The sequence below is a fragment of the Perissodus microlepis genome, chromosome 2 (genome assembly GCF_051167445.1).
Source record: "Perissodus microlepis isolate ML-2025 ecotype Zambia chromosome 2, ASM5116744v1, whole genome shotgun sequence".
Classification (NCBI taxonomy): Eukaryota; Metazoa; Chordata; class Actinopteri; order Cichliformes; family Cichlidae; genus Perissodus; species Perissodus microlepis.
The window spans coordinates 13202050-13218379 of NC_140462.1; the positions used below are offsets into that span (position 1 = coordinate 13202050).

The 16330-nt window shown below is 41.1% G+C and overlaps 1 protein-coding gene across 2 annotated transcripts in view; it reads left to right on the forward strand.

Annotated features, from left to right (window-relative positions):
• The first annotated feature begins 8301 nt into the window (after positions 1–8301).
• LOC146392467 (neuronal acetylcholine receptor subunit alpha-3-like) overlaps positions 8302–16330 on the forward strand; it is a 28189-nt gene continuing 20160 nt past the window's right edge. For both annotated transcript variants that reach the window (XM_084948106.1, XM_084948114.1), the window contains exon 1: positions 8302–8565. In XM_084948106.1, the coding sequence (XP_084804232.1) occupies positions 8508–8565 (58 nt within the window). In that variant the 5' untranslated portion in view covers positions 8302–8507. The remainder of the gene's footprint in view (positions 8566–16330) is intronic.

A 16330-nucleotide genomic window follows, 5' to 3' on the forward strand; every position in this document is an offset into this window, starting at 1 on the left:
GAATTAAGAACATTTATTTAAAATGAAAAGCATGTTGTATGCAACATATTACAGAATAAATAATTATAAAAAAACAAAATTTAATTTTAAATTTGTTCGTCTGTTTCTCTGTTTAGAAGTCTCACTAGCACAGTCACAGCTGGGATGACAGCAGAGGCTAGTGCGTCGTAGCTGCTCACTTTTTTAGTTAGTTCCTCAAAGGGGGCAAGGATGGCAACAGTCGTCTCCATAAGAGCCCATTGGTGAGCGGTGAGATAGTCAGGGAGTTCGTGCACTCGCTTTTGCTCAATGAGGGACTGGAGCATGTAATACGTGCTGTTCCAGCGCGTCTGTACGTCCTGCTGCAGTCTCTTTATTGGCTGGTTGAGCTGTCCCTGAATGTCCTCGAGGCGGGAGTAGGCTAAGGCGGAATGTTTAAAATGCCCAACTATTTTCCGTCCCACTGCTATAGCATCAGCTATGCTCCTCTGTGCTAACAAGCGTGGGTAAATAAGCGTAGGTAAACTCTTTGTACTCGTTGTTGTGTTGGGATTTTAGGTGCTTGATTAAATTACTTGTGTTAAATGCGCTAGCTTTAGAGCCTCCTCTGGACAATTTCGCTGGGCACAATTTGCAGCCCGCCTTTGTTTTCACGTCTTCGTTCACTTTGAAATAGTTCCACACAGCTGATATGTCTCGCCTCGCTTTCTCCCCGCTCTGAGCTGCAGCCGGGGCCTGGGGGCGGGCACTCGGCGCCTGTGATTAACCCCTTACATGCCGCTCAAACATAGACAGGTCTCAGACCGTGGTATCGGTCCTCGGTATCGGGGGACTTTTAACGAGTACGAGTACTTTAGAAAATGTGGTATCGAGGCCGATACCCGATACCGGTATCGGTATCGGTGCATCCCTAGTATAGGCAGAGATGCCCAGACGGCCAGCTCCTTTTCCAGGGAGACGCAGAGTCATTCCCAAGCAAGCTGAGAAATGAAATCCCTCCAGCATGTCCTGTGTCAGGCCTGGGGCCTCGCCAGTGTAGGACATGCCTGAAGCACCTCACCCAGGAGGCATCCTGGTCAGATCCCCCAAACACTTTAACTGGTTCTTTTCAAATAAACCAAGACAGTTGAGTCCTCAAATTCTGACTGTTTAAACATTTGAACTTAAAACTTACTGACTGAATCTTCAGCTCCAAAACCAGGTTGTCACATCACACACCTCTTTGAAGGACCAGACAAAACCCTAAAAAAAATACATGGTGATAGCTTAGAACTAAAAAGTGTCCACACAAAGCATGTACACGACACACACACACATGACTTTGACATAAGCCCAGAGATGTAGTGACAGCCACTGAATTGGAACTGGGTTCAGCAATTACAGCTCCTTTTTGTACCCCATCTTCCCTCCACTGACACATAAATTAGATACTTGACATCTGCATCAGTTTCTAATAAGAGCGGAGCCACGTGATTTTGGAGAGGGATGGAGAGCTGCAGAGTCAGACAGTCACATTACATTTTGGTTTTAGTTTGATTATTATTTTGCTGCTGTTGAACATATGGCCTTGCAGTGTTTGTCATCTTTTCATGCTCTTGTGTTTGCCTTTGTTCTGCCATATTTACATCCAATTACCCGCATTCTGGATTTACTGATCCTTTCCTCTGCAGCACAAGGAGCACAATAAGAAAACAAATCTGAGACAAAGCTTAAGCTTAGGAAAGATTAAAGCAAAGAGCCATCCAAGTGAAATCAATTTCAAGCTTATCTTAAATCGAACCAAGGTTAATGCCTCACCTGGCAATTCTTCTGCTGTGGCTAAATTGTATAGGCTGGCAACTTTACTGAGTGCAGACAAGCAAAAAAGAAAGTAGGTTTTTCCGCAGATTTCAGCAGCACATGTATTATAGCAACAAGACCCTCAGTCATTTATACCGCACTGTCAGCGACCTGCCCGTCTTAGATACGATAAAGGTGTGCATGTGTGTTTCTGTGTCCCTTCAGAGGTACACCTCTATAGAGATGGCACCACTGCATACAGGTCTTTCCTTCAGAAATCCTGTTGTTAAGGTTTCCAGGTGTGATCGTGAAGTGTGACCAAAGAGATCAAACTGGACGGCTGGAGGCAGAGAAGACAGGGGGAAGGGTATGAAGGAGGATGACGGACATCAGAGGAGGTGACATTAGAAACTGTTTCATGCTGTAGTGGTCAGAGATCAATAAACATTAATTCTTCACTGCAAACACACACACACACACACCCACACACACACACACACACACACACACACACACACACACACACACACACACACACACACACACACATAATGTGTTGAAATCTTGTTGGTAGGACTATGTGTGTGTGAGTGGCAGGGTGAGTGTCAGCAGTTTGATCTGTTTCCTGTAGTTGGTCGTTGCCCTCCATCTCCCCCATTATCCTCCACAAGGCATTCCTTCAGGATTTATACCTGCCATTTCTGCTCTGTGGTCGATATTTATGAACTACATTACTGCATTACAGAATGTGTAGCTGCCGTGCAGTTAAGTCAGGGGAGCCATCGATCCTCTCCTCTGAGCTGCTGAGCCTCAGGGATGAGGGACGGACACAGAGATGTGGTCTAAACACTTTAGAGGGCTTTCATCTTGGCTCAGGGGTTGCTCTGTCCCGGCTAGAGAAATAAATATCTCCTCGAGTCTGCTGCCGGCTGACAGATCCGAGTCCCTACTGCTGCTCACTAGTGGCTACAAGAGATACTGCAGTGTTAAGTGTCTTCCCCAGAAACAGTAAAAGCACTCAGATGTGATTTAAAAAAAGAGGTTTCAAGGCAACAAAAGCAAAAACAACCAAAGCAGCTGAACAAAACCTAATCTACATCATATACTTTATATTGCCACACAGATACATGTGAAATATCTTTACTCTGATAAGCAGCAGAATAACAAAAGGCTGAGATGGCTGATTTGTTATAGTTATAGTTGCCTCAAGGCCAATGAGAAGGATTGTAAAGTGTATTGGAGTATTAATTTAAAAAGTTCCTCCCACATTTCAAACTGATTAAATATCACTCGCAGCTATGATCATCAGTGACAGCTAAAAGAGACGCAGGAAACTGTTTGGATTTCATCTCAGGACAAAGATGAGTGAGTCAGATAATGAGTAAGCTTTGCGTGGCTCACTTTAACCCCTCGGGCTGCAGCTGTTTAACTGAAAATGACACTGCTGGTCATTCAGAGGACGAGACAGGAAGAGGCGATAAAACATGAAGTATAACATGACCAATATCTGAGCACAAGGTTTTGTAGATTTGTATGTTTTGTGAGAGAACCGAGAAAGAGAGGGAGGGAGGGAGAGTCTGTGGGAAAAGCATGGCAGAGAGAAATGGCAGTTTAATTAGCAGCAAAGGGCTTTAATCAGATAACTGTGATTTGAGCAGTGAAAGGACTTTAATTAGTTGCTCTTGGCTGGAACAGACCACAGCATGGCCTAGCAGACTGCCTACAGTGGACACTGCATGAATGAGAAATAAGAAATGGACTTTGTGGCATTAATGGGTTTGGAGCAGGAGGGTGAAGAAGGGAGGAGCGACAGCAGTGGCAAAGCGGAGGGCTGGGGTTGAGGACGTGCATGCTCGGAGGGCTGAGTGGGGTCAGCAAGGGTAGCGTGACTGGCAGATCGGGACAAGCTGTGGGAGGAAAGGGGATGCTGAGAGCTTTTAAAACGGGAATATCGGAGGGTGGAGTGGTGGAAGATGGGGATTATAGGAAAGAAGGCTTTTTAGATTTGGTTAAAGGGCAAGGATGGGAAGAGGAAATTTGAGATTCTTTTTCATAAATCATATCTCTATGATTAGAATTGACATCCCACTTGTTTCTTTTGGTAAGTAATAATGGTTTGGGTTAAATGTTAATTATAAGACACATTTTCAGGATTATAATAGACCAAAATCTTTCTATTCCCCAACATGACCTAATGTCAGTTAACAGGAGTGCATGACCTCCACAAAATGACTTCATCAGGTTATTATGAAATGCAATATTTGTTCTTCTCATTTCAAAAGCTGATAACTTTGCTTATTTTGTGTGTTTAGTGCAGTTTGGTGGAAGGCTTGTGGTGACAAACAGAGCTGTGAGACAAGAAAACTAATGAAGATTTAGGGCGAAAAATGAAAACTGAGCAAAAAGTTAAAGGTCAAGTAAACGTAACAGAGATCAAATCTGCATCACATAGTTACTGGTGCCGCTTTAAATATCCTTACGGTATGATTGAAAAGAGGCCAGCTGTAATCCAAGTTGATCCTAAATTGGCCACAGACACAACTTGATCAATAATACAAGCTAAGGATCAGACTTGCAGTAACGTCAGACTAAGGTTGTTCATACGTAGACGTCCCGTCAGTGTGACTGACAGACAATGAGGTGAGACAGCTGCCAGCTGAGGGGACAAGACAAGCACTTAGAATACACTTAATTAGGCATGGAAAGACTAAACCTACTTGTACTTTCTTCTTTTCTCTTTTATGTCCCTCAGATTTGATCTCTCCTAACAGATTTTCCATGTCTCGAGCTGTCTTTTATATTTACATTTGATATATGGTAAATAGATTGGTTCTTTTACCCTACCTGAGCACTCAAAGAATTTTATACAACATACCCCATTCACACAAGCACTTTTTTCTATGCTTAAGTGATTTCTGTCTAACAGTCACTCTGATGGATGCAACTTGGAGCTAGTATCTTGCTAAGAATATTTATTGTACAGTCTAGACCAGCCAGGGATCGAACCACCAACCTTTCAAATAGAAGATGAAAAACCTAGTAAATGACCTGGAGGAAATGACTTACCTCCTGAGCCACTGCCACCCCAATTTAAACGGTTCTATTTATATCCAGCATTTTGGCTAGTTATAGGAGGAAAACTGGTGGAACTAATTGCATTGATAGCTCTGCCCCGGCAATTAATGCAGTGCGGTAATTCGTAATATTATTAGTTCCACCTCTGTCTGGCAAATCAAAGTGTCAACTGTCTAAAAGGTATAAAGAAAAAGCTTCCTTTATGACTAATGGGGTGAAATATTCAAAAATGAAGCTGGGGAGAGGAAAGAAGGAAAAAACGAAGGCTGAGGGATGTAAAGTAAAAACCACAGACGAGTGTGGCAAACAGCAAAAACAGATTCAGCCCAGGAGAAAGAAAACGTGTATAAGGTTGATGTGGATGAGCCAGGACAGTGCTGTCTGACACACACGGTAACTATTCTTGCCTTTTTCCTTTCGGCTGAATGCAAATGCTTGGACTTCACCACACTTGCAGACTCGCATAGGTGCCTCGCTTATTTGCAAAGACGTTTGATTTTTTCCCCCATTCTTGTTCTGTTTTGTTTAGTTTAGTTTAGTGGTGCATTGGATTTTATTTTGCACATGCAAAACCATTTCTATTTAAGAAAATTACAGTGTTTCTGTGTATAAAGACACATATATTATTTTATTTTGCGGGTAGCTGTAAAAGAATAATTGATTTGCTTGTTGACCACAGTGTTATCCATTGCTGTGAACCTTAACTGGCTACGCATAATTTTTCAATATATGCAGGCATTCAATTAAGCATCAGTCGGATAAATAATCATAAACATACAAAGTTCCACCTCCCACTGCATTTCATTACCTGAACAGTGAACATGTCACTGACCAAATCCATGAGGGTTCAGCCTCGACTCTGTCTAAATTCTGTGTTTTCTTTCCTTTCACAAACATAGACGAGGCAGAAAGTGACTAAAAGCTGTAGGACAACAATGTTTCCCCTGTTCGGTGCTCTTTTAGAGAGTAAACAGTGACTGGGATGTCACTTAGGTTTGGGGTGGTTTGCAGACATCAGCTGACTGATTTTGACACTACAGAGCAATGCACTCCTGTCGTGCACCTGACTAATTCCTGCCTCCGTGCAGATGCTCCGCGTCTGTGAACTAATCCCATTTTACTTCCCTTTTCTCCACCTGACTTTCTCACTCTGCTGGGTTTATGTGGGTGTGTTATAATGTGCCGTGTAGTCTTGCATTAGTATTTATAGAGTATGGGTGCTCTAATACTCGCACTCACCTGCTCTACCAAATGCAGGCAAAAACTTTCCTTCATATAACAATTTGAAATGATTGCTGATTAAAAATGTTTAAAAATCTTACATTGTGTAATGGCTTCTATGTAGTCTGACTTCATGTTATATCACTTACAATGTGTGCTGAAGTCTAATATACTGTATTATAATGCAGTTATTACATAGCTGTATATATTACACTGTTTTCTTAACCTTGGAACGGTTGTTGTAATAATTGGAACCTTGTTGAAACGAGGTTATAAAATATTAAAATCTGACAAAATTTAATATTTAGTTTCCCATATGAGGCTAGAAAATCATCAGTCAACATTTTTATCACATGCTTCCAATGAAATGGGATTTCATTAGATATCCTTTCTGGAAACCTAAATCATTTAAAACTTACATTAACCAATAATTGACAAAGGTCACAGGTTGGTATGCCTTTAGAGATCAGCTCTGGAAAATACCTGCAAGTATTTGTTTTTTGTCCAGCATCTTGCCTGCAGAATGTCACCAGGAAACAACGCACTGTTTTTAAGCTGTTGGATAAAAAAAAAGAAAAGAAAAAAAAGACGAATCTGCAACAGGAAAAAAGACAGAAAAAGTTGTTAATAATCAAAAATTAAATCTGAAAAAGACAAAATGAAAGGGAATGAAGGGAAAAAAAGAAAGATCTCCTGTTTCTCTCCAGTCTCAGGCGAAGGGTGAAGACTGCTTTTCTTTACATCTTGCGAAATTAGAAAAATCTTCTCTTCTCTTCCTCAGCGACACTCCCTCACTACATCCCATCTATTTTGGAGCTTTATAGCATTTCATGGTCAGCTGATCTGACTGCATATTAGTTGTCCATATCTCTTTAACTTTACCAGTCACACTGCCTCTGTCTCTCTCTCTAACAAAGCCTTTCTTTCTTATTCTTTTAGGGTCTTCCATTGACCCATTTTAGGCACTTAGTAATTGAAGCTTTCCCCAGGCAAGCCCCAACAACAGCCTCGCTTGACTTCACTCATCAATGAAAAACCTAATTGAGCTTAAAATTTAGCCTCTTGGCCTCTTACCTGCCAACTTCGAACATACAAGGTACTTTGCAGTTTAACAATTAACATCACATACTGTATCAGAGTTACTGGCCCCACTTTAACATTAAACTGATACATTAGTTGCAATTTGGTCTGGACAAGGAAAGCATAGTCACAAATATATAGGCAAGCAAAATAAACTATCTTATGCTGTCACATAATTGCACTGTTCACTGGTTAACTAATCTTGGCAAAAAGCAAATATAGTAGCAGTTCCTATTATTTTAATCACATATGTGAACAGCAAACAGATACAAGCACAGTTTATGCTGTTGAATATTCAATACATGCATGCACATATGAACACAGTTACATAAGATATTAAAGGACAAATAATGCAAAAGTCTGCTGTGCCCATCCTGGTATTTAGGTGTCTCATAAACAGGGTTCTGTGCATGAAAGATAATTTTATAAAATTTGTAGAAAAGAAGAAAAAACCCACTTTGGATGTAGATTTTATGCTTTTATGTTATATTCAGAACTGGAGCTTAAAGATTTTATTCCCTAAACTAAAATACAAATTAAAGATGTTGTTTCAAGAAGTAAATGAACCCCAATTTCACTTACAGGCATCCAAAACCAACCATTCCATTATTGTTCCTTTAAGGACCAGGCAGTAGTCAATCATAGGTCTTGGGTGCTCCAGAATAATTTCAGTGCAATTCCATGCAGTGCTGCTGTGCGTTAATGGCTTTGCATTATATGATTTGGGCAGACTCTGCAGCCTTCAAGACTCTATTATTGAGCCGCTAATGCTTTAAGCTGCCTGAACATTGTTATGCTTGCAAAATCAATTAAGTGACTAAATAGGTCATTTACAGCTCAGTGCTGAAAATGTGGGATCTTTAGAGCGTGTAGGTGAGTGCTGCATCTTTCTCTCAGGGGATAATTGTTTGAGGTAGGGATATTTGAGTTGTTGATTTTTTTTAAAGAAATGTTCCTAGTTTTCACAAAAACCTGCGTCAAACACTGAACAGGAGAGTTTTTATTTAATATGAATGTTTTTTTCTGTACGACCCTTACGCTCCTAGAGCCATATTCGTAACCATTTAATTATTCCAGACCTATCACCTCTGAGTCACTCTGAGTCAGATCGCAAGGTTTGACCCTTAGGTGTGTGTGTTTGTGTGCGCGCGCAAGCGTGTGGGACGCATTGCCGGGGGAGGCAGGGGGGAGGCGGGACGTGCAGAAGTTGTCCATGTCGGCAGAGCGCACCAACCTCTCCGCGTTCGGGAGCGCAAAGGAAAAAGATGCTCTAATCTTGAGGCTTCACAGACATCTGCAGCAGATTATTACGAGAAGTCATTGTTCAGCATCGCTATTTATATCCAAAACACTCGCGAAGCGCCGATGTCTCCATGAATCTCTCCGGAAAACTAACAAACATCCTCCTGCTGGTGATCCTCGCAGCGCAAGGTAGGACACGGCGCTCCGTGCATCGCTGAAAGTGCCTCTTACTCAGTACTTTTAAACAATCACTTTCTGTGTTTTCCTTACTTGTCATGTCAGTTTTAAGTATTTTTGGCGGCCAAACTGACCTCGAGTTGACTCCTTTGTGCGCTTCTCAGTGACAAGAAACTGCATCTCTTTTCAGTCCAGAGAGGAAGATCCATTAAAGCCAGTCAGGATAAAGGCAGAGCAACCTAAACTTTACCTCAGTTTATCAACCCAGTTAATTTGTATTTGGACACGCATGCACGCTGATGTTGTCAAATCGCTGAAATGGCGAAACAGTGAATAGCCATATTCTTCTCAAATTCCTCTGGGGCACCAGTAGCGCACATCTTACAAAACAAGACCGTTTTGCGTTGTTCTTTTTTGCGTTTAACGTACTTGTTTCACACTACTTCACGACACAGGGCACAACATTTGTCCATGGGAAATTGTGCCCAACCAATAACAAATCCCACGTGCCTGTGAAATATAATATCCCGTGCTTTTCGAACTTGTGGAGTCACTGTTATGCTGCAGAGAGTGAAAACAGTGGGATGTAGGCGCACTGTATAATTGTTAGATTTTAGTCTACACATCGGGTTTGGTTACTTTTTATATAAGGTTGATGACTTAGAGCTTAACATGTCAGCATGTAGCTCACATTGACCATCAGTGCCAAAAGTGACGCAACATAGGGTGACAAACTGCTCGGTAAGTGTCCATACAGATTTCATCCCTGGTTTCACAAGGTGTGAAGGGCTTGGGGACTTCTGCAGAGTTCAGAGGTCATGATTCAGACTAGCACCACAACACTGCACAGGCAAGCAGATGGTTGCCTGGGGGTAATTACTATAAGTAACCTTGGTACTTAAAAAATGGACTAGAATTGACCAACTAAACTCAAATTTTCCTTATGCTTTAATAATAATCAAACTACTAGTTTGTCTGCACTTTGCTTTTCTCTATGTGCGACCCATTTCTTTATTTTCTTGTATTTAAAATCACCTGTGCACATATTTTCTTTTTGCTTCTGCCTTTGGGTTGTGTAAGGCTGTCAGTCTCTTGTGTGCTTTAAAATAGTGGGGTCTTTGAGTAGCTCCTTGGGGAACCAGAGAAAAAACAAAGAGTAGATAAATGCTCTAAAGAGGAAGCTTTGTGTCGTATTCCCATGTAACTTGATGGTTATTTTAATCTGAAGTTTTCTCCCATTCACTTCCACAAATATAGACACGCTTCTTCAGAGAGTGTCTTCACCAATGGGAACACCTTTAATGGGGATGTGTGTGTGGGATAAAATAAGTGATAAAAAAAAAAAGCTGCGGTGCCTTCATTTCATACTTAAATGGTAATTTTTTTCACTTCACACAAAAATCACAATCATATATTTAGTGGTATATATTTAGTTTCCAGACTGGAAAAACAAAGCCAGTGGGAAAGATCTTAAAAACAAAAGCTTCCTTCTATCTGAAGGCCACCAGATGGCGATAGCTGTGGTGCTGCAGTTATTTCTGTCTTTATCCGATTGCATCCATTCTGTTAAAGTTTGAAGCCGCTACTTTCCTGCTGAGTTTATGGGCTCGGCCATACACTTTCGGTTATACATTTATACACAACAGTGGCAGCAAAGATAAAAAGTTGTACAGTTTGAATAATGTTTATGTGCTGTGCCGCCATCTTGGTTAAGTTGGGTTTGGTGGGGATCTTTCGACTTTCCGATTTGGAAATCCATTCCAGTAAAACATTCCAGCTGGGAACTCAGAAATTCCCACTTGGTTTGGAATGTATGACTATTAAAATGAGACTTCAGAAACCAGTGGCTAATGTTAAAGGATCTATAATATTTATGACTATTAGTAGTTTAGTTGGAGTTAAAGTTTTAATGGCTAATTTAATTAGATTTTATATTGACTAACAAACTAAACTGAGAAGCAACTTTTTGAGTGAATATTTTTAAATACTGAAATATAAAATTGTAAATACATTTTGTTTTAGCCTTAACTAAAGCTAGCTGGGACTATTTCACCAGGTAGCTTTTTCAGTTAGGCAACATTTGGCTGGTTGGTTAGAGGACAGACATTCAAATTCAGATCTTAGGTAGTTAATGATATGTAGAAAATAGGTTTTTATTTTTTCTACGGGTCACCTCCAGCCTTAATAGAAGTCATTTCTCGTGATAAACACCCAAATATTCCTTGGGGTATTCCAGATATCCCAATTGTTTTCCTGGGAATGGGCTGCTGAACATGCATCCTTCCTACAGACACTAGGAGGAGGAGCAATTAAATTGTTGTTTTTTTCATTTCAAAGTCCTGAGTGTGGTGGGGAGTTTGCTCCACATGTGGCACCTGGAGTCCTCCCTGGGGATCTGCACTAAGTGCCTTTGTACTGTCATGCTCTAGTCATCCTGTGAAAGACACTGCCTTTACACATCCTGCAACCTAACACAGACTCACAGTTAAGGAGAAGGGATGTGTTTCTGTAAGACACATAAAGTCCCTCAATTGTCTCTTTTTATGCCTCCCTCTGTCCTGTCATTCCCTTCAGCTGGAGAGATTTGCTACAGCCAGCAGCCTTGCTGCTTTGCCCTTGAACTGAATGAATTTCAAAACAGTGCCTTAAAAGGATGTCAGTGCTCTCATATCAGAGCACATTTTGCTCTAGTGAGAGGAAATCCACTTTATATTGTTACTAGTTGTGAGGCGGTTACCTTGAAAACCAGGAGGGTTTTGGCCTCACCTTTTCTATCCCCCTACTTTGTCCTCCAGCTCCCCTTTCCTCCCCAATCCTTCACTGACTCTGTGGTCTTTTCTACGGGTATGAACAGTAGCTGTGCATGCAGATAAGTGCCCAAAAACACACACAGATTGTACAAACACTCCCAGTGGGGGTCCGATTAGTGAGCTACAGAAGGTATTGTTTCCTGCCATCCAGGATAGGCCCTCATAACAGAAGAAAAGCTGATCCTGCCGTTCATGGGATTGGGGTATTTTAGTCAGAAATAGAATCATGTTGAAGTCGCTAGGAGGTAAGGAATGAGAAATCTGTACGGCATGGGGATTTAGTTGGAGTTATGACATTCAAAATAAAGCCACTGCCTGTGGAATATCGATTGTAGTGCACATCAGCATATTTTAGAACAGGATGGGCTGCTATACCTTGGAGACTGAGTGATAAGGGTGAGTGAACCGCGTGATGCATTTCCCTTCAGCATCTCTCCTGCACCATCTCCACAAATTGCTGAGAGAGATGTCCAGCCACGCTCGCATTATACTGACCCGCTCCGCATTATGTTTCAGCCTTGACCCTTCATCTCACTGTACTGTGCTTTTTAATAGGTTACTCTGTGGGTCGACAGCGTAGAGGATCTGCGTTCAAACCAGTTCTGCCCAAGAGAGCCAGAAAACTAGTTATTCAAAAGTGTAGTGTGGCAACAATCAGAGTTTTTTCCCCCTATCTGAGCATTAGAAATGGTTTATATTAAGCCACCCTACTCTGTAGCACTTATCTAAGTCTGCTTATATGAAGTTGTCTGCTTTGCATCGCAGCATCATCAAGCGTATTTGCTCCTCTCGCAGACTTAAATGCTCACCTGAGATTCCCTTGGAAATACAGAGCTGCTCTCCGGTTTCCCTCCCAGAAGTGATATAGTTGCATTAAAATCTGACAGGCAATCAGTGTGCATGTGTGTGTAAGTATGTGGCTTAAGGGCTGTGTGATGGCTTGAGGATCCTCTTAACACGATTGTCATGTGATTATTACCACCAAACTCCAGTTATTTAGCTCCTACACATGCTGTGTAGACACCCTTATTACGCCCCCTATGGACACACACACACACACACACACACACACACACACACACACACACACACACACACACACACACACACACACCCTCCTCCAAACAGCCCTGCTGTCTGATTCCTCTGGGACATCCTGGTCTTCTGAGCTGGCAATGAATTGAGTCACACTTCATGATGGAAAGATAGAAGGTGAGAATAAAAGTGCTGGGGAGGTTGTCCGAGATGCCCCAGATGGAAGATGAGCACATTTTGTGCCCCAGTCCTTCTTCTAACCACGTACCATTTTCTACTGAGTGGCCTCTGTTTCTCTTATTATATTGTATTTATTTTTGTGTTTTTCCACAATCTCAGTGAACATAAGATTACAAGCGCTGAAGAACAGAAGCAGGATTAACAGTTTTAAAGAATGTCATCTGTAATACCTTTTGATCCATCTTTAATCTTAAGGTCCAAATATTAATGTTTTTTCCATCCCAAGTCTGTTTCTTAGACTGATGACGCTTTTATTTTTCTCCAGCCATGTACTTGAATCTATCCTTCTTTGAAACCTTCATCTGCTCTCAAAATTTCCCTTAGACCTTTGTGAAATGAGGCCCGCATCATCGACACTGATTTCCAGGTTAAGTTTTACCTTTTTTCTGATTGATGATTTCAAACTTATCCACATGACTGAGGATAAAAAATAACTTCTGCTACAAAAGCATGTGCTGTTCCCGGGTCTCCTGCTGCAGTGGTTTAACTTGCGGCCAGTAGCAACAGTGAAGCCCAGCATTACTTCAAAGTTCCTTGCTTTGGATGGATCCTGGGAGTTTACCTGGTCTGTATGAGAAAATCCCAAATATTTGGAGCTGGTGTCATCCAGCTGGTGCAGCTACTGAGGAAAGAGGATGGTTTGCCTTTTTGTTGGTCTTTTGAGCGGCAGCACAGCGATATGTACAGCATGACTCTCAATATTATGATGCAGTAGTTGCACACTGAGATGCTCCTGCAGCCTCTGTTCTCCATAATCTCTAAAGAATAATTATATCCATGAAGCCATTAGAGCCACTTGTATCAGTTACCTTATTGCTTTCTTCCCACTCAGTGCTTAAAGCAATCGTGGAGAGTTTTCCCCAAATGGATCGGAATAATACCCTCTTTTAGACCCAAAATGGAAACCACTATCTGTCAACTGGGGGAATTTCTTGTAACTGTGTTTCTAACATACCCCAGTGCAAATGATTAAATCCGCAAAACACATTTTCCCAATACCGATTTAAGCTTTATTTATGAAGAGACAGAAGGGAGTAATGAACAGCAGTCATACACAGGAAGTGTTCATGGCCCTTGCAACCATTCAGCATATGAGGTGCCTGTTCAACCAGGTGATTTACAGTGGTACAAACTGTGCACAAAGTATGAAAAGCTACTGCAGCGTTCAGTGCTTTTGTGGATTTAGCCAAATGACATAAGTATATGTTACCTGAGGCTATAAAGCTAGCATAAAAGATAGAATTCAATGAGTGAATCTCATCAGCACCTAAACACCCCAAATATAAATTGATATCTGTTACACTTGATGTAAAATGGTACTAGTACCCTAGATGTAACCAGTCCAACATAGTGCATCACTACAAATTATTCAAAACTCAACAAAACATCATGTATATATCCAATAACTGACTGAATCTCACTCTTGCTGAGCAGCGCTTACCATTGAAAACATTCTTCATCTTCCTCTCCTTTCCTCTCTTTCTTCTCCATCTCCTAGTGTTAATGTTTTTTCCCTCTTCCTGGGAAACACAGCAAGTGCACATGTAGCTCACAGACACGGTTTGTGTGTTTGGTTATATTTGTTAAATTGTTTGAAATGATGGCGACTCCTCTTCTGTAGCTAGCTAGATGCTTAAATACCGGGATTTAATTTCCAATGATGACATTATTTTCCTACTATGAGAATTGGAAGTACATATTTTAGCAAAGACTTTTAGCAGTTTAGCAAAGTCCCCCCCAATTTCTGTACTCCTCACTTTGAAATGAGGACACAACTTTAACTCAAACTTTAGCTAATCCACTGCAAAAACTTCTGCCATGGATTTGGGACGCAGCGTTTGTCAAAGTCTTTTTCTGCGTACTGATTCAGTCAATACTGCTGACATGCATGATAGACAGGCCTGCTTCAGCATCTCTGGAAGAAAGATAAGTAGCACTGACTACCTGCAGCTGTGACTGCAGTGCTGTGAGAACCATCACAGCCACCCACTCCAGGCAGACTAAGTCCCCAGACTGCATTTCTGAATTTAAGAGTGTCACAGCAACAGCACACTTTCATTTCTAGCCTCTGCTAAAACAAGGCACAGTTTTAAATATGTGGATACATTTTAATTAAATACTTGGCAGACCTAAGCATTTAGGCTCATAGTGTCAGTCGTATTAAAAGACATGGCTTGAGCTTTTTTATTTACGTTTTCCACAGAATGGCTAAATACTGTATTTTATCTCCTTTAAAAGGGGGTCCCATCTAGTTTTCCTTCCTTCCCATACGCCAGCTAAATCCTTGGGTGTTTATCTTGTCACATCAATCATTATTTCTTTGGATAAAATCACATTTCACTGAGTCTAAATGCCAAAACAGTGCCAAACCTTTTACTTTTCTGAGCGATTCGCTGTTGGGTTCATTATTTTGTGTCCCAGGTGCTGTTCCCGCCCACTCTGACACAATGCACAAAATAAAATGAGCGATTACGCCTGAAGCTCATTTTCATGTTAACAGAGTTGCTTTGTTGTCTTTAAATGGGTGATCACTTCTTGGATTATTTTAGCATTTCAGGAAATATATTCTCCGTTTTTTTTTAAACAACACCACCAAAAAACCCAAACAAAAAACCTAAACCTAAGCTTACTTAAAATATCTTATACAGAGAGAATGCAGCCTCAAACCTCCCACATCTTTTTTGATGAAAGCAGGGAGACAAGTGGCAATTAAATTTCACGCATCAGTGAAAAAGAAAATCTTTTACTTTTCAGAATGAGTCAAATCAAAGGTGAATGAACATAAATAGTAACACACATAGTTATGTGTATGTACTGTAGCCCCCATATATTAAGCTACACTTAGATTAAACACCTTATGCTTCATGGGACAGTCAGAACGTGCTGTAATCATTGTGGCTTCTCTTGTGCGTCATTCAGAATGTCAAAGTCAGGCCGTCAAAAACCCTGGAGAGCAAAGGCACACTATCTAGCTCTTCTCTCCTTGTACTTGCTGTCACTTTTCCTATCTCTTCTTGCCACTGTCTCTCTCTTTGTATCTGTTTTCTATGCACTCTGACAGTGGTGTATTTTTGGAGGGTAATTAGTTCCTTCAGAGTGTCCACAACTGGCTTCCAGGCTCATCCTGTTAAGCACATGCCTGATCAAAGAGCCTCCCACAGGCCATGGGTCTTCCAGCAGCTTTTGGCTCCTGTAGCCACAAGAGACAAAGACAGACTCAGTGTTTGGCTTTCTAATTCTAAATCAATGTGGCTTTTTAAGGGTGAAATGCATGACAGCTTGACTTGGCTTCATGTGCAGCAATACAAAGGCTTGTCACTTTGATACAGCACAAAGTGAGGGGAAGGAATGAGCACATGTCCGGTGAAATGAAACATGAATGTCAAGCTGATTTCTTTTGGCACAGTGATTATGGTAACTTCATTCTAAACCTTGAGGTAAGGTGAACCGATAAAGGAAAAGGACTTGGTTTATTTTCAGTTCTAGCTACAACCATTAGGGTTGGTTTGTTTGAGGGTATTCTTGGTTCCAGTGGTTTCATTAACTTGGCTTTTTAAAATATACATATCTGAATGATCGTACCAATAGCCTGTTTCTATGACTGAAAAAAACAAAAAGACAGCCAGGCTGACCCAAATCAAAATGAGTTCAGCATCTCAAAATTTTGTCTTACTGACTTTAACTTCAAAGTA